At 35.2% G+C, this 20,229-nt stretch overlaps 1 protein-coding gene across 5 annotated transcripts in view; it reads right to left on the minus strand.

The window, feature by feature from the left end:
- DENND1B (DENN domain containing 1B) overlaps nucleotides 1–20,229 on the minus strand; it is a 266,328-nt gene that overhangs the window by 176,194 nt on the left and 69,905 nt on the right. For all 5 annotated transcript variants that reach the window (XM_047704392.1, XM_047704388.1, XM_047704391.1 and 2 more), the window contains one exon: nucleotides 20,116–20,159. In XM_047704392.1, the coding sequence (XP_047560348.1) occupies nucleotides 20,116–20,159 (44 nt within the window). The remainder of the gene's footprint in view (nucleotides 1–20,115; nucleotides 20,160–20,229) is intronic.

A 20,229-nucleotide genomic window follows, 5' to 3' on the forward strand; every position in this document is an offset into this window, starting at 1 on the left:
CACCCATTATAGAACATGCATCTCTTGGAATAAAAATTTAGTTCACACTCTCTGCTGATGTAATCCTTGGCCTCTTGCTGAGATTATAAGGTGCCAATTTTGGTTTTAGTTCTTGTAATGCAGAAAACTCTTTCTATGAGAAATTGAACTGTGAACACTGGTTCTTTTCACATGCAGAAAGCCACCAAACAGGCCTCACCAAATAGCAATGAGTTTTGATCACTCCTAGTCTAGTCCACTTTGGCATAAACGTCCTTAAAGAGAAAACACAATTTCCTGAATCTCTTGTAAATGATTTTGTTCAATAAACCAGAAACGACATGTGGTCATTTGATAAACTTTCTCAATTAAGAAGTAATAATTCAGGGCGCCTCGGTGGCTCAGTGGGTTAAAGCCTCTGCCTTCGGCCCAGGTCATGATCCCAGGGTCCTGGCATCGAGCCCCGCGTCGGGCTGTCTGCTCCGCAGGGAGCCTGCTTCATCTTCTCTCTCTCTCTCTCTGCCTGCCTCTCTACCTACTTGTGATCTCTGTCTGTCAAATAAATAAATAAAATCTTTAAAAAAAAAAAAAGAAGTAATAATTCTCTTGAATGAATTATCTCATACCTTCTACATATTCCTTACAATATATTACTATATTGGAACATATGGAGACCAAGAATAATTATAAAAACAGGAGTGGTTTATTTGTAAAAGAATACTAAAATAAACTCTGCAAAGTTAGTTTCAACCTTTGGTCAGCTAAAACGTAGATCTAAAATTGGGGCGCCTGGGTGGCTCTGTGGGTTAAAGCCTCTGCCTTCGGCTCCGGTCATGGTCTCAGGGTCCTGGGATTGAGCCCCGCATCGAGCCCCACATCGAGCCCCACATCGGGCTCTCCACTCAGTGGGGAACCTGCTTCCTCCTCCTCTCTCTGCCTGCCTGCCTACTTGTGATCTCTGTCTGCCAAATAAATAAATAAATCTTTAAAAAAAAAAAAAAGTAGATCTAAAATAGTTCTCTTTCACTGAAAATTTTCCTGAAAGTATGATGTAAATTAAGCAAGTTTCTGTCATTTCTAAGAGTTGATTCTTCTCAGCTTGGTGCCACCAGTGATCTCCAATTTCTTCATCTAATAGCCTTTCTTCCAGTCTTTATCTTATTTGACTTTTCTACAATGTATCATGTTTCTTTTATTCATATAATGTACATTTATTTAGTATCTACCATGCATGAGACACTTGGGATTAGATGAAAGTAATCCTCCCTGTAATCTGAGGCAGCTCAGGTTTCTCCCTAACCACACCTGCTTACAAGTATCTTCCTGAGTTGTCTGTGTCCACTTTATCTAGCTCTCTTCCCATCTCTGTCATTTCCTTTCCAGCTGCTTCACATCTCCTTCTCCATAAGCCTTCTCCATTTGGTGGTCCCAGGGTTCTTTCGGACTTTAGCCTTCACTTCTCAATGGGAAATCCAATCTCATTGCTAAACACAGTGGGTGAAAATCTGGGCACTCGAGCAAAAAATGAGAGGTTCAGAACCCAGGTCAGCTACTTAATAGCTATGTGAAAACATGTCATCGTCCTCTTTTAAACTCCAGTCAGAAGTTTTCTACTACTTAGAAGACATCCCTACCATAATACCTGGCATATCCAAAATTGAAAACATCATTCCTCCTTCAAAATATGTTCCTCTCCCTAATGCCTTATTTCTATGCTGTCATGCTAACTTTTTCCCAATTTAACTTTTTCCAAACTTTAGAATCGGGCAACAATTTTTCTTTCTCTACACACAAGCACATCAGAAACTAGTTAAAACTACATGGACCTCACGTCTGCATTCACCAAGATGACCACTAGACTGCATTGTTGTCTTTTCTTGTCAAAAAGGCTAAGGGTAAAGATATATGTTACCACTTAATACTAGCTTACCCAGATAAACTGCAATGTTATCCCTTGTCTAGAAGAAATACATATGCATAAACTGGTAACTATGTATCTGAATAATAATTTATAGAATAAGCAGTAATTAATATTTTAACATAATATTTACCATCACAATTAGTTAAAATACTTAATTTTTAATAACCATCAACTTAATTTTTGAAATTAAATCTATTTAAAAGCAAATCCTGAATCAAGTGTTATGTACTACTTGAAGCATTTCTATGAAATATCATACCTAACATTACGGTCTTTAAGATTTAAAAAGTCTAACATATGCAAAGTCTATTAAAATGCACATAATTTATCTTACCCAAAGTGAAAATATATCTAATAAATAATACTATTCATCTGGCCTCTTTTAGCTCTCCCTTAACATACAAATGCATTCCTTTTCCCCAAAACATAGCAGCTGGGAATGAAAGGAAAGATTTCAAATGATCATTTTCACATCATATTCCATCATCTTTTCATCAGTTTTTCCTAGCTTTTCTTTGAGCCCATTCTTTTACAAGAGGTCTCTTTTGAGATCAATCCATATTTCCATAATCCACACTGCTGTTTCCTCCTCTTCTCCCCAGGGTGGACTAACCCCCACATCCAGAACTATGGCTTACAACTGTCATTAAGCCTTACAACAATAACAAGATAACAAAAGAACGGGTGGGGATGAGGCTTGCTCATACCATATGTTGATCAAGTTCAATACTTTCAGCTAATAGAGAATATTTTTTAAGCTTCAACATTTTAATAGTAAAATTTTTTTATATCTACTTATTCTCCCCAGTTGTATTTAGGCTTAAATTTTAAACATTAGTAAACAACCTGGCATTATTACTTTAAAAGAGCTTATCTATTAATAATGTATTGAAATGGGGTTGGAAAATAGAAGTAACCAAACAAAAATGTAAGTCGGCAACTTATGGTTAGTTACTGATTCTTGTAACCTACAAGTCTCACTCAACTAATACCAATTCCAAAAAAAGAAATTTCCCTCAAAGGTAATTTTTAAAGTAGTATGCAGTTATAACAAGCAAGATTATTTCAAAATAACATATCCCATGTGAATTAATATTGACTTTATGTCAATTTTGAAGAATTTTAATTTTTCCATCAAGTAAAATCTGAAAATATGTTTCTTTTGTTTCATAGTTAACTAATCTTAAGTTCTTTTTTAACTAAAAATAAACAAAATTTGAAATGTAACAGTTTGAACTGGCAGACTTTCATGCTTCTATCTTATATTTAAATACTTCTTTCTTCTCTTGACTTCCAAAGAACTACTTCTGATTCACCAGCCTATGTTAGGTCACTTTGAACAAGCTATCTCAACTGTTTTCTCTCAAAGATTCAAAACCTCTTATAGAACTAATTCCAAATTTATTTCGTCAAATGTTTACTGCACGATAAAAAGTAATTTGTTGTGAAACCACATTTATCTTTTTCAATCTGGATCATCTATCATTATTTAATTTCTGTAGATTGCTGAGTAATACCTGATGTGTCAGAACTGCTCTGAATCATTTGCATAGTTAGAATATAAAAATTTCACGGCCATCAAAATAAACATAAAAACCTTATCTCTAAGAGTTCATTAAATAAAACTTGTTCACCTTTAAGCCGAAAAATACAGTCATTTCTTCTGGGGCTCAAATTTTATTACTTAAAATGTATGTAGAAATACTCTTCAATAGGAGTTTGCTAGATTGCATAATTCTGTTTCCCAATAAATACTTAAGCTATAAAGCAAAATTTCTAAAAGACCAAGATGGTTTTCCAAATTAGTTTCCCTGTTTGCAATCAAGTTTTTAAACTTTCATGGTCGAAAATGTAAGATAAACATGCAGGTAAAATAAGAATGTGACCTCATTTCGTCTTGAGCTTTCTAACACTACATCTACAAAAGAAACAATCTTGTCTATATAAAGAAAGATGGGAAGAGAAAAAGACATAATTATGATGATTTTCTTAGATTTAGTTTTAAGTACTTCCCCACATGCTTGCCACTTACTTATAAGGTTTTATTCTGATTCTTCTTCTTTAGACACAAGAATGCACAAGACAGTTAATGCTGTATCTACATCACAAATTAATAAGAAGTAATTTATATTTTAGGGTTACTTAGATAATTACTGATAAAATACTGACATATGAAACAAAGTATGCAGGCATGATATAATTCTCTTATATCAGCCACCATATCTCTTTATAAAACTTGATTTAATTAAAAAATAAGAAATCAATTTGCCTTAGAAATATGTGTTTATATATAAAATACATGCTTATGGGGGAGTGAAATAAAAACTAGCCTTCACACATCAAAAATCTGTGCAAGACATTTCATCCTTTCCATTTAGAAAAACACAGGATACAATTAGATTATTTTGTGTGTTCCTAATATAATCAACTTATAGTTAAAAATGATATAATCAACTCCAAATGAGCAAAAAAAATCTAATTTTTATATATCTGCAATAATTTAAACATTTATTTTGACTATATTAAGATTTAAAAGATTATTTCCAAATAATTTATATCTTCTTTATAACTGATGCAAGAAGCAAAGTTACAAAATGTCCAGCTACCAGTCTACTGCAATTGCAAATCCTAAGACATTATATATTATTCTGACCAAATCCTTTTAAAATCATTAAAAGAAGAAATACAATTGATGCCTTGAACAATGCAGAGGTCTGACCCCCCCAAAACTTAACTACTAATAATCTACTATTTACTAGAAGGCTTACTGATAACATAAACAGTCGATTAACACATACTCGGTATGTCATATGTTTTATATACTGCATTTCTACAATAATACAAGCTGGAGAAAAGAAATTATTATGAAAAAACATAAGAAAGAGGAAATACATTTATAATACTGTACTGTATTTTCTGAAAAATATCTGCATGTAAGTGGACCTGTGCAGTTCAAACCCAGGTTGTTCAAGGGTTACCTGTGTTTTCTGAAATGATGGATGTGTAAAAAGATTTTTTTTTAAATATAGAACAAGCATTCTTCCTACACCATGCAGACTAACCATTACACATTATTGAACATGAAAAGAAAATTATAGACAGTGTCGAGTATGTTTGTTTTGGAATCTGCCAACTAGCTGGCTACTTGCAGTTATAAAAGACCTATGAAGATATAGCTGAAGGGTTAAGATTTGAAATATTCTTCTGTTACTGTACATAATACTTAGTTTCTTACTATTATCCACTCTTAGAACTGTAGTCCAAAGTGTTTCCAGATAATTCCTCCAAAGATTTGCTTAGTGGAATTTTTATTATTGTTGTAATTTAAAATTACTATTAAAATACACCCTTTTCTCAAAGCATTTCTAAATGTATTTGTCTCACCTAGCATACTAGTTTGTCAACATATGCTGGATTTTAATTGTTTTATTCTCCTATAGAAATGTAAGAAAGAGAAAAGGAACACACAAGTCAGGTACTCATGAACACAGTTGGGTACTACTAAATCTGCATGTTGCCTAACCTGTCTGCTACGCCACATCCTGTCGTTCATATTTTGATGAATCCCTATTAATAATACCAGTCTGAAATCTTTCTAAATGTAATATTCCATTGCACTCTTAAATACATTCCTCCTAGATTATCCTGTTCCTGTTTTTCTAAGAAGGTTAAGATAACCTATCATGAGTTTATTCAATTTCCCTTGGCTTCTCACTCATTCATCTAGTCATTCAAAAATCATTTATTCAGATCTTATTATGTACCAGACACTGTGCGAGATGCAGGCATAGAAAAATGAGAAAGTTCTGCCCCTTGAAACTTAAACACACACACACACACACACACACACGGAGTAGAGGAGACTGAAATATTCAAAAAGGAAATATAACTGTAGAATACAGAAATATACCCAAGAGGCTATGGGAGTATAGACAGGTTGCACTGGAGGTCAGGGAAGCCTTCAAAGACTAATTAATTTTCAAGCTAAGATTGACATGGATGACAATGAAAGAAGAAAAAGACTGGAAATGGAGAGTAAAAACAGAAATGCCACACACAAAAATAAGAAATGGGGCCTGGGAAAAGCCAGGGGCACTGTGTCAAGGAAATCTGATCATGTCCTCTCATTTGCTGAATGCCTACCCAAGTGCTTCATGTAGACCTTAATCTCTACAATGAATCCGAAGAAGTAACTATCATGTCATTCACTGCGGAGGATACTTGCTTCATGGAACAAAGCACAGAACTGACAAAATTCAAACTCCAATCTATACTATAAAAAATATATGAAGTCTTCTATTTAATGTAAGAAATAAAGTTCTGAAGCCTCATGCTATCACTCTGCTTCACTGTCAAATCATGAAATAAGTTCATCGTTCCGTCTTCCAGTACACTAGGGTGCCATACTCAGTTACACCACACACACACACACACACACACACACATATACACAGCAGTTGTCTTCTACTCCTACCCTTTACAAAAGGAACAAATTAAGGAAAATACTCAGTGGCCAGGAATAAGGCTTAAAGATCGCCGACCATGCACTCCTCCTAAACACCAGCATCTCCAAAGGAATCTCAGAATGTAATCAAAACATGGAACCAATGCTACATCCACATTCTCCTCCTAAATATTCTTCTACTGCCAGCTTAGAGACCTCTAAACTGCCTTATCTTCAGTGGTACCTTAAAAGCTGGTCTCTGATAACCCTCAATCCCAAAATAATTGATGCAGATTCATACTCTTCCAGCACACCAGATCAACTGTCATTATTCCATATACACCAGCTGACAATAAATATCAGTGAAGCAAGAGACAATAATGTAGACAGGACCTATGAAAAATATCTAGGACAAACTTCCCTCTCTCACATCCCATTACCCCTTTTTTCTCAAATCATGCCGGTGTAGGAATGACAATCAAGAAGACTTTCAACATTCCTGAAACTGAGTCTTCCTAGAATATTGTCTTTATTCAACCCAGCTCCTGCCATCTGTTCTTCATTCCTTCCACCTATCTTGAAGAGGGAAGCACACCTTACCATTGCTGTCCAAAGCTAAACCTTCCACATAGTTGTGATTCAGTCTCAGCTGAACTACCATTAGAGCCTGTACATTAGTATCATAGTTCATATGGTACTGTATTATGATTAAGTTAATTTTGTCTCCCCTACTGGTATATGAGGTCCTTCTGGGCGGAGAACTTCTTATATTTATCTTTATTCACCTAGTATTAGAAAAAATAATGCGTAAGTATATTCAGGTAACATCTGTCATCTTGCCATCTCTGTGAATTCTTGCTATATAAGCCATCAATTTCTAGCTTCTACCATTAGTCTTTCCTTTTAAAGTGGCTTCTTTTTTTTTTTTTAAGATTTTATTTGTTTATTTATTTGACAGAGAGAGACACATAGAGGGAACACAAGCAGGGGGAGTGGGAGAGGGAGAAGCAGGCTTCCTGCTGAGCAGGGAGCCCAACTCAGGGCTCAATGCCAGGACCCTGGGACCATGACCTAAGCTAAAGGCAGATCCTCAAGGACTGAGTCACCCCGGTGCGCCTACTATGGCTTCTTGCTATTCTATATAAACATGGCTTTCCTTCCTCAAGCCTTTTAATTCTAGAAGGTACAGAAGTATACTACATAATGCTACCACCAAGAAAATTAGTCAGCTTACTAACTCTTCTTCCTCACTAACTGCTAAACTCATTTTTTTTTAAAGATTTTATTTATTTATTTGACAGACAGAGATCACAAGTAGGCAGAGAGGCAGACAGATAGAGAGAGAGGGGGAAGCAGGCTCCCTGCAGAGCACAGAGCCCGATGTGGGGCTCGATCCCAGGACACTGGGACCATGACCTGAGCCGAAGGCAGAGGCTTTAACCCACTGAGCCACCCAGGTGCCCAACTGCTAAACTCTTAAGCTTGTTTAAATGTGTGATGTCTTCCTTCCCAGAATTCCCACACTGTATTTTTAGTAACTTTCATGGCATTTACTACACCTGGACTTCTGTTGGAATTGTATGTAGAAGTGAATATTGTAAAAACATGAAACAACGATTTGCTCCTGTATCCCCCATTTATAGAGGAGAAAACTGAAATTCAGAGAAAAAAAAATATATTTTCTTAAACTCATACACACAAGTTAGTCTTCTATCAAGAAAACAGAATGGGGGTGCCTGGGTGGCTCAGTAGGTTAAAGTGTCTGCCTTCGGCTCAGGGCATGATCCCAGGGTCCTGGGATGGAGCCCCGCATCCAGCCCCGCATCGCATCCAGCCCCGCATCGGGCTCTCTGCTCAGTGGGGAGCCTGCTTCCCCACTCCCGTCCCCACCTGCCTCTCTGCCTACTTGTGATCTCTGTCTGTCAAATAAATAAATAAAATCTTAAAAAAAAAAAAAAACAGAATGACAGTTCATTCACTTTTGATTCCCAGCCCAATCTTGCTTTGCCTAATAAGCTTCCTAGAAGGTAAGGAGGATACAGCTTTTGTTTACAACCTTACATTGCCAGACCAGCCAGTATCTTGCAAAAAAAGAATAAGTATTATATAAGTAATTTCAAGACAGTTTTAGCTACATGCTAAGTGCCTAGGTTAAGTTCATTTATTCAGTATTTGGTAAAATTTTTCATCTAAGAAAAACAACCAGAAACATAACCAAAAAGGTAAAAAAGGCCTCCCAAATTAAGCATTACTTTTAACAATCTATTTTTCAACTTCCTACATATCTGTATAATCTGTTCACTATATATAGGATACCTAAAAATACCACCCAGATTTTTGGTATTTGTGAAATCTATCATATCTATAATTCAGAGGCCTTTCCTCTTATTGAATCACTGTGAACTATATCCCTAACTCTGAAGAGTATCAGTAAAGTAGATTATAAAGCCTCATAAATTAAAGAAACTCCTGCACAGATGTTTACAGCAGTTTTATCCATCACTGCCAAAACTTGGAAGCAACCAAGATGTCCTTCAGCAGGTAAACAGACAAACTGAGGTACATACACACAATGGAAAATTATTCAGTACTTGAAAGAAATGAGCTATCAAGCCATGAAAAGACATGGAGAAACTTATTGCATCAGAAATTAAAACTGAATGAAACTAGAAATTAAAACTAAATGAAAGAAGCCAACCTGAAAGGCTACATATTTTATGATTCCAATTGTATGACATTCTGGGCAATGCAAAACCATGGAGACAGCAAAAAGATGAGTGGTTGCTAGGGGTGGGAATGGCAGGGAGAGATGAATACTCGGAGAGTAGAGAATTTTTAGGGCACTCACAATATCTGTAGGATATTATAATGATGAATATATGTCATTTTACATTTGCCCAAACCCATGGAATGTGCAACACCAAGAGTGAACCCTAAGGTAAACTACAGACTTTGGGACATTTATATGTCAATGTACACTCACCCTTGGTTAAAAGAATGCACTATTCTGGTGAGTGATGCTGAAAATGGGGGAGGCTGTGCATGTAGGGAGCAGGGGGCATATGGGATATCTCTCACCCCCTCTCAATTTTGCCATGAACCATAAACTGCTCTAAAAAGTCTTAAAAAGTTTTTAATAAAGAAGCCCTGTTCTGAATGGCTTATAGAGAGGTATGTACATAAAGTGAATATCCCTAAAAGTCCTATAAAATAAGGAAACTGAATTTCTAAAATTTCAAATGAGCTAGACCTCAAAAAAAATTTTTTAGGGATTCAAATTTGCATAATTAAGGTAGATGAGCATATTCATCTAAGTTTATCATTTTGGTTTAAAAAATATAGCTCTGTTCTCTGATTTATCAATGTTAACTATAATACAAGAATAGACTGGTTCTACTTGAGCTTGTTTTTCCAAACTTATGCAGGTGTACTGAACAAATAGGCTAACATGGTATGTTTAAGGTTATTAAAAAAATGTTAATTTCTATTTAACTGAGTCATTATTCTGTTAAACTTACTTCAACAATAATTACATTTTGTTATATATCTGCTTAAACATAATTTAATTTTGTTACATATGTGCTTAAACAGAATTTCTGAAATCTTAGGTTACCAAATTATTAAACTGATATTAAATTGAGTTAATTAATGTATAATTATTGGGTACCCAGGTAGTTTCTAAGATAGAAGACTAAAATATTGATTACTAAGCATAATTAAAAAGTCTATGTGCTTCTTATTTTTGTGTGCTATAAAATGGTTATGCCTTTGGGTCATTTTAACAAATGTGCTCATTTTCTCCACTTCACAAAAGTGTTCATGGTATGTAGATGGTTTCATAAAGTTGTATTACCGGCATTCATGAGTTCTGGTGGTCTGCTAAAATGCTTGTGCATGCCAGAAAGTTCTGTTATCCACCCCTCAGAATTTCTCTTTTTCTTTGAAACAGAAGTTGGTAACTTAGATTAAAAGTTGTAATTGACTGGTTAAGACTACAATAGGGACAACAGCACTGGATAAATATAACAGTGTATATACTTTTATTTTCAAAGAATAGTTTTGTCCTAAAAACAGCAATTCTTGGGCTTTTTTTAAAAATCTTTGTGTTCCTGGAATTTATTAAGGATGCTGAAGAGCTATTGTTTATATAATCATGTATTATTGAATACTGAAACTTATTGCATTAGAAATTAAAACTGATAAATTTTTCTTAAAGATTGTATTTACTTATTTGACACAGAGAGAGAGAGAGAGCAGAAGTAGGCAGAGCAGCAGACAGAGAAAGAGGAAAACCAGGGTCTCCGCTGAGCAGGTAGCCCAATGCAGGGCCCAATCCCACCACCCTGGGATCATGACCTGAGCCGAAGGCAGCTGCTTAATCTACTGAGCCACCCAGGTGCCCCAAAACTGATAAATTTTTAACAGATATATGAATACATTTGAGAACAGCAATCATGGATGCACTGCATGTTAAGACAACATAAATATGGTGATGACAATGATGAAATTAGTGTGGCCTTGCACATCTCTGAAATATGTCGAAAAATGTCAGTTTTTAAATGTTAGAAGGCATAATGAAACAAAACTTGAAATAATGTAACTTTTGTCTGTCTTTTTTGATAACACCTGACTCTGAAAATAAACTATGAAAATTGTTAAAATTCACTCAACTTTGATGGGCTTGTTTCCTTGGATTATTGATTAATGCCTTTGTCTACAATGTAAAAAGTTATTCTTAACCTCTGTGTGTCTCTGAGATAACTGAAATTCTGTGCGTTAACAGAATAATTTCTGCACTTAATACTGAGTTCACTATGTTATGTCTTTTATTATTTAAGGGGGGGAAAGTTAAAAAAAAAGTTCATTTATGAAAGAACTATTCAATAGTGTTCCTGAACATATTTAAATATTTCATTGTCACCTTGATTAAACATATAACCATATAACCAAATGTTAATCTTACTCAAACATTCAAATCTTCTAACAACTTTTTAAATTTTGCCTTCCCAAACTCAGACTCTGAATATAGAAAAAGTCAAAAACTTTCATGATATGTTTTTATAACTAAAATTACCTTGGAGATTTCCTAGCAGTTCCTTGAAAAGCACAGGAATATTTTCTCTTACCTTATAAAATGAGATGCTAGAAATAATTTGGTTTGTTTGATATGTTATTATTATAAAAGCTGCACACAAAAAGCTGAAAAATGAGAAGAGATGCTCAGCCTGCCTTAGGGTGACCTTGTGTATGTGTAAATTTTATGAATATGAATATTAGTATTTCAGAAATCATATGCCATATAGGAAGTCCCTAGAGATACCCCAATGCCCTTGCTGTCCACAATATGTTTTATTCTCCAGAAAGACAATGATCAAATCTCTTATGAAATAGTTGCTAGATTTTCTTATATTTATTAGAGTCCTGGGCAATACTTTGCTCAATGCTATTAGACAACAATAATATAATATTGCCAGTTATAATTTGTTATTATTTAAAATGTTTACTTGGTCATAACCTTTACCTCTTTATTTTAAATCCCTGGCATCTTGTAGGACAGTGGTTCTCAACTGGGTATGCACATCAGACTTACCCATAAAGTTCTACAAAAATATATTTGTCTAGGCCCTACTCCAGACATACTCAATCTCTTTACTTGATATTCTTGGTATATTCTTGCTATATCATGTCTCAGGATTATTGTATGCTATATCTCAATATTTTCCTAAAATTTTCTCAAATTTTATTTGCCCACTTTCATAAATCAGATATAACTTCAAATCCTTTGAAAACAGTGTTGGGAGTGTGGGTGGCTCAGTTGGTTGAACACTAGTCCTCAGCTCGGGTCATGATCTCAGAGTCCTGGGACAAGTCCCGCCATCGAGCTCCCTGCTCATTGGGGAACCTGCTTCTCCCTCTCCCTCTGCCACTCCTCCTGCTTGTGCTCTCTCTCTCCCTGTCAAATAAATAAAATCTTAAAAAAAAAAAAAAAGAAGAAAGAAAGAAAGAAAGAAAGAAAGAAAGAAAGAAAGAAAGAAAGAAAATAGTCATACTCCTTGCTCTTTGAGACATTTTCTCTAACACCTTTTTGAGCAGCTTCATTATTTTCTTCATACAACAGAAACAATCAAATTTTCTTTTTCATATTTTATTTTTATTATGAACCCTCCACCAAACCTTTCACATTTGCTTTTGGGTTTTGTTTTGTTTTGTTTTGTTTTTTCATTTTGTTTTGGCTTTTTAGCAAACTATAACTGACGGACAACGCTGTATTTGTTTCGGGTATTCAACATAGTGAATTAACAATTCACTACATTATGCAATGCCCACCATAAGCAGGGGAATTATCATCTGTCACCACACATTAATACAATATTATTGACCATATTCCTTTACCTGTGCTTTTCATCCCTGTGACTTATTTATCTTGTAACTGGAAGGCTGTACCTCTTCATCTCCTTCAACTATTTTGCCCATCCTCCCCAGACCTTTCACATTTGAAAATTATTGGTAATAAATTAACCATAACCATTAAACCTCTATCATCTACAGTACTTTAGTTTTATTTCTGATGATTGCCTAAAGGCTCTGCTATAACCTACAGGCCAGAGTTTGTGTTTTCAACAAAGTCAGTCAGTCTCAGAGCCTTGGAAAAAGGTTGTAGCAGATATTTCAAATTACTGATACTTCAAAGAATAGAGGACTGGGGACATCTTCTAAAGTGACATCACTTAGATAACTTTCAGTCCATTCCAGTGGACTAAGGCCAAACTTCCAAGACTCATTTTAGTCAAGAAGCAGAAAGCTTCATGAGAGGCTTAAGGTAAAATCCAGCAAAACAATAATTAATTGCATTGTATTAAATAATAATGAGAGAAATTTCATTGCTTGAAATATTACTGATGCTGTTTTAATGATCTATTTTTTGGACATATAAGGAAGCCCTCCCTCCTCTTCCTACACTGTGACCTACAACAATTTAGTAAACTCTGCTTCTATAAACTGAAATATTTTAAAATCACATCTAACTCCTACTGATTCCCCCCATCCCTGAATTCAGAAACTCAGTTATTAAGTCCCTTCATTTTTTCATACCAATACTGTTTTTTGAACAAATTCGATAAATCTGTCTTTCATTTTACCAGTATATGACTGGAATATTGATTGCATAACCATCGTCTTAAAGTGTCATTTTTTAGAAAGATGCTTGTTTAATCAGCCATGCCAAGGCACTTTTAAGGAACAAAGGTTAGCTATACTTATGGAGCCTACAAAGTGATCCCAGATAAGCTGGCCTATGCCTGGCTCACAGGGTCTAAACTTAAACGTGTTAAAGAGGGTCCCTTCCTCACAGAACAGGAATCTTAGCAAATTTTGTGAATCTTGAGAAGAGAAGAATTAACCAAAGTTATAGGCAGTATACATAAAATCTGGGAAAGACATTTGTGTGGACCTAGTTTCCTAGCTTTGGGATAATAAATAAGAGAAGTTTGAAAAATCTAATCTGAAATTCCTTACGAAAACTTTCTCGGAAAAAAAGTTAGTTTTGTAGACACAGCAATTATTCTACACTACATGGCTCTAGGAGTGTAAAGTAAATTCTGGGAGGCTTGTAGACTAAGTTAACTCCCTTGCTCCACCCATGTAAATACTCGGGCCAAACCTTTAGGGACAGGATTTATTTTGTTTTCTAGAATAATCTTTCTTTAAAATTATTATACTTGTCAAAGGAAGAAGAATACTATAGGAAAAAATTATAAAAGTCTGAACTGAACCAAAAGATTACTGGTTGTTTTCATTGGGAAATAAGCCATTCCCTAATACACTCTTCCAGGGGCTCTGAGACTTTCATTGTCTTGAAGCTATTTTACAACTCTGTAAATGGTAGCAATGCAAATAATATTTGTCCACAGACATGTCTCATAGAGGGACAACTGACTGCCCTCCTCCCTCACCCCTCCCCATGTGGACAAAGCCACTTCTATGTCTATTTGTAAATTTATTACAGCATTCCCGATTTAGCTATACAATTCTGCTACTTTGAGCTCTCCTTTGAATACGATACAACATTTTACTCACACCCTCTTCAACTGACGAGTTCTAAGAAACTTCAAAATTAAATGTTAAATTTGCATTAGAGTCATGATTATATCTTCTCTTAAAAATTATTCTTTAATACTAGTCTCAGAGACATTTAGTCTAATGGGATAAATAGAAAATAAGGAAAATGACAGATCTGATAAGTAGCATAATTTGGGAAGCATAAAATGCCGAGGGAAGTCCAGGAGGTGCATTCATTCTAGACCTGTGACATCAAGAAAAGGCTTCTGGAGGAAATGACCTCTAAGCCAAGACTAGAAAGACAGGCAAAAGGGAGTGCAAGTAGAAGATTAGCATTTCAGACGGAAAGACTCACATGTTCAAAAACAGAAGATAAATAAATGGTACAAAAGAGAAAATAATGTTCACTACAAAATATAGACCATTTCTTAACTGGAGAATGGATAAGGAACACAGAGAAAGACGAGGCTAAAGATGTAAACAAAAGACTTGAAACAAGGAGCTTGATTACGTTGAGAAGTTGAACCTTATCTTAAAGGCATCAATGGGAAGTAGTGAGTTTAAATGAGTCTTCAGGACTAGAAGTTCTGGAGTCAGTGTCTGGCTTGGAATAATGGCTCATTACTTATTAACTGTGTGACTTTTGCCATGTAAATTAAGTACTTTGTAGTCCTGTTTCTTTATCTGTAAAATGGGAACTATAGTAGTCCCTTCACTTCCTAGAGGCATTATTAGGATTCAATGAGCTAATACAGGCAAAGTACCTGGAAAGTACCCAGCATATCAAGGAACTAATGACAGTAGTGATAGGAGTAGCAGTATTTGTGTTTCAGAGAGATCATTCCATTGTCTTTTAGATCATTTTAGCTACACTGTGGAGGATAAATTAAATAGGCAGAAAAACAAAAGAGTTAGGAAAATACAAATTAATGAAAGGATCCTAGAACTAAAGAGAAGTGGAGAGACTGACAAGACATAAAAGAGGCACGAGAATTAGGATTTGAGGACAGATTGGAATAGCAGTTGCATGAGGGACAGAGAAGTAAAAAATAAATGCACAAGAGTCCTTGACTTGGAAAAGAAGCTTATGTGGGAACATTCACTGAAATAAGACACCCAAGAACAACCACTCCAGGTTACTCAGGTAACATGGCAGACACACTAATACAAAAATAAGTCTGGATCGCAAAAAGAGGAATGCTTCAAAATATCACAGCAGATAAAACATTTCATTTGCATTATGGAGAGAGTACATCAGAGAAATGGGAAAAGGGTATCTGAGACATACGAAATGGCCCAGAAGCATGAAAAAACTGCAGTTTGTGTGAAAATAGGAAAAGGACTCAAGACTAAAGGTAAATAGGATGTATGACCTGCAGTAAGGTCTTCATAATGTTCTTTCCTATCCAAATGACATCTTGGCCATTACTAAAAGATCATGGCTCCATGGTCCTGTGACTTCTGCTGATAGCCATCCTGATAAAAAGAAATCTTAAACACAGTTTAAGATTTTCATGAAAAAAAACTAACTAAAAAGTAACAGTTTTGCCAGTTAAACAGCAGATATCCACTATAGTCATAAACTAATGGCACAGAAATTTCAGAAAAGTCAGAAAGCACACACTAAAGAAGAATTTTTACATATTACTACCTCTTATGCCATTAAATTATAAATCTTCCTGAAGTTCTATAAAGTAGCAAAATTCTCAAACTTGTTGTTCATCTATAAAAATTATATTCTACATAGAGCAATTTTATCTACGCCTCATAATAAATTAGTAAATATTCATGGCCTTGCAATATTTTAACAAAACTATTGGTTCCCACTTACGGAGTATTTTTCACATGCCAGGCATGGCGCTGAGTGCTTTACAGACTCGACCTCATTTCATTCTCACTGTATTCTGTCAGATCAGTAAAATCAGTCCCATTTTGCAAATGAGTAACTAAGAGAGATTAAGTCCCTATCTAAAGCAACACTTCACACAATCTAAAAATACAGAACCAGTATCCAAACACACATCTGTTTGATTCCAACAGTTAGAAGATTTTATTTCTGACCCCTCTCTAAAAGTGTACTTTTCTCACAAAGATTGACTCCTCTCACTCAAGAAACACAGAGAAACCATGGCCCGGCGTGCTATGTGCAAGCAGCAAATGCTATAGAAACATGAACCATGAAAATGGCAAGCAGAGAGTTGGGGGTGGGATCAAGCATTCTGAAAAACAGCCTCAAACCATTAAGTATAAATGTGAACAACAGAGACCTAAGGGCAATGGAGAGATCATCTTGATAGTAGCAAAAAGAAACAAAATTACTCCTTTTATACAGAGGCTATGAACCTCTCACAACTGTGTGAAGAGATACTGCGAGTATCAGTGGCATGGATGGGAAGACTTGGTCTGCATTATCTCAACCAGAGACAGCCCTCAATGTATTTGCAAAATGTAAACCTGACATCAACTCAGTGTGTTTAGCAATCCTCAAATTCACTCCCAGCTTTGTATTTCCTCAGGCTGTAACACTGCTCCGTTCTTCTCCAATCCCCAAAGTCCCATCCACCACCTACACAAAGATAATTCGACATTTCTTGGAGTGACAAAAATCAAATTCATCCTCTTGTCACTATTCCTCTCTATCCTATGCCCCACCGAGCACCTCTGCATGCAACCTCTTTCCTCCTTCCCCCTTACACTCATCTTCGTTTTCACTCCTAATGTAACCAACCCTTTCAGATCCTTCTGATGCCCTCAGCTGAACTACTGCAATAGCCGACTAATTTCCATGTTTCCGGTTTCTCCCACAACAAATCCGTACGGAAATCTCTTGCCGACTACTAACACATGTATTTTGCCAGACCACACTCTCTTCAAGTTCATCTGAAGGACTAACTCTTTAGCAAGGCCTTTAATGTAACCAAAACCCGGCTCCATTTACATTTACAGTTTCATTTCCTATTTCCCTATACAAAATTCTCCACTGTACCCCCGAAAAAATCGAATTACAGCCCCTGAAATGTGACTTTGAACTGTCCCACTGGTTCTTCCAACTAAAGAAGGAAGACATACTCGAGGAACCTGTAATAAACCAACGATTATGAGAAATCAACAACTCCATGTAGTAGAACAAAGGGTAATGATTTCTTTGTTTTAATTAACACAATGATTTCAAATTTTAAAGACAATGAGGGGGAAAGTTATGATAAACTATTTTTATAAGAGCTAAAATAAAATAACTGAGTAGGATCTGGGTAAGCAATCCAAGCAGAAAGAAAATAGCTTCATTGTTAATAGCACATGGTTTTGAGTTAGACATACTTGCCTTCAAATCTTAGCTCTGCCTCTGATAAGCAGCCTGATCTCAGGCAAGTTTCTTAACCCTCACTTTGGGGGAATATACTATCTCCTAGCAGTATTGGGTGGGTCTGAAGACAAATGAATTATGCATATAAAGCACAAAGCATACTGCCCAGTGCATGGTAAGGGCTAAATAAAGAGCTTTTTAATAATTACTATTACTGAAGCAAGTCTCAGATCCAGTGAAAAGGTAGTTTAGCAAGAATCAGTGTACAACAGTACATGGTAAAAAAAAAAGATGAGAAATACACACAGAGTACTTGAATCAGCTGTAGTACTCAGAATATTCACCTAAAAGCATATAGGAAAACCATTCTTCAAGGCCCTTGGCTAGATTCCTACATAAAGTTTGATTTCTCCAGATATAATGTGAAGTGTTTAAACAAAATGGTATCTAATGGTCCTTTCAGTCTTAACCTTCAAAAAAGTGTGTAAGAATTGCCATGAACTGGAATTCTGGACATTTATCACCATCACCCAGTTAACTGCTTTTGCATTTTACTAGGTATGTAAAGGCTTATTAATGTTCCACTAGCATCACGAATTTTGGAAAACAACATTTCAGCCCCAACTAAAAAATTTCTATCACCAGTTTATCAGTCACAAAGAGGGACAATGATAGTTGGTCTCACTGAAAAATTTACTGTAGCTGAACTCAAGTACATGATCGCCCTTACGTGAAACCCAAAGTGAGGAGTATTAGATTTCTTAGGAATTCTCAGGGGCAGTTTAAGAGATAGAAAATTAAAAAAAAAAAGAAAACATAACCTGGACAGGAGGTTTGTTCTTGGGTCAGTGGACAAGGAAGAATCGAGAATACCAGAAGAAGAATAGTATTTCAAAGTGCGAAAATGAGTTGGTAAGGCTCTAACCTAACTACACATTACTTGAAAACAAACCCAATTATACATCATATAGCCAAACCCTGTCTTCACTGGGGATTTCTTTTGTATACTTAAGATATTTTAAAAATCTATTCTTTCTCTAGAGAGCTAAAAACAAATTAAGAGTGCATACCTCTCTTTTTATGTGAGAAATAGTCCAGGACTGCATCAGATTCAGTTAATATTTAACATGCCCATTTACTGATTTTTTTCAGTGTAACTTCCTAGTCTTAGTATAGATTTTCACACATAAAAAGTTATCCTTCTACATATCAAAATCACTTGTCTGTATACTTATCTGTGAATGAACTGCTCTAAACGAATATTTTTCTGTATACTTATTTCTGAATGAACTGCTTTAAACAAAAACTTTTGTCAGCTTTCAACTTATAAATTATGAGAATTTTAAGAATCATATCTGTGAACTTAACGGTTAAGCTTATACATTTTTAAACTTTAACAGTGACAAGACTGTTTTATACCCTTGTTATGCAGGCAAAAAAAAATAAGAGTATGTTCATCAGATTTCCATAAAAATTGAAATCTGTGTTTTAACCATATATTACATAATTCATTTCAAAATGATAAATCTATAATATAAAATTTTAAAAGATTTTTCTATTTACATATATCATGTCAAAATAATTCATAATTTTGGTCATACTAAATACTTAAGGGACTATCGAAGACTACAATTTAAAATACAAATGGAGGGGCCTGGGTGGCTCAGTGGATTAAATCCTCTGCCTTCAGCTCAGGTCATGATCCCAGGGTCCTGGGATCGAGCCCCGCATGGGGCGGGGGTCTCTGCTCAGCGGGGAGCCTGCTTCCTCCTCTCTCTCTGCCTGCCTCTCCCGCCTACTTGTGATCTCTGTCAAATAAATAAATAAAATCTTTTAAATAAATAAATAAATAATAAATTTTAAAAAATAAGATACAAATGGAATAAACTCATTCTGAAGTCTCATTTTCTTTTAAGAAGTAAAGCTACAGGTATGAATTACATAAGAAAAGAAAATATCAATTCAACATATATGTAAATGATTCAGACAACACTGTAAAAGGAGAGAACTAATCACTTATTTACAGCAGTTACTACTTCAAGTAGACAGAAACAGTAAGAGGGTATTCAACAAAATATGGTATTGTCAAGTTTTTTTGAGGGGAAAAATTTTTAAATGTTTCCAAATATATTTCATGGGTAGATTAAAAGAGAGCAAAAATATATTTGAAACTGTAAACATTCAGTTCTTATTAGTTTTGATAAAAGGGCTTCCTCATCATCCATCTATTTGGAAACTTTAAAAGATTTTCCATATATATTCTGCACACATGATGATCTTTTCCCTCACAATTGGTCAAGAGAAAGCACTTAATAGCAATTCATGTATAGTAGTAGTTGCTGAAGTAACAGTAGTAATAATAATAGTACTCTAGTTATAAATGATTTTTAAAAATTATGTGGTTCCAACCTGGTCGCCAAAGTCCTCTGGGAATTTCCACAATACCACCGGATCTGTAAATAATTAACATACAGCATTAAACAGAGGCAAAAGAGCACATTTACCCCAACATTCTTGTTAAGA

This window comes from Lutra lutra, chromosome 15 (genome assembly GCF_902655055.1).
Source record: "Lutra lutra chromosome 15, mLutLut1.2, whole genome shotgun sequence".
NCBI lineage: Eukaryota > Metazoa > Chordata > Mammalia > Carnivora > Mustelidae > Lutra > Lutra lutra.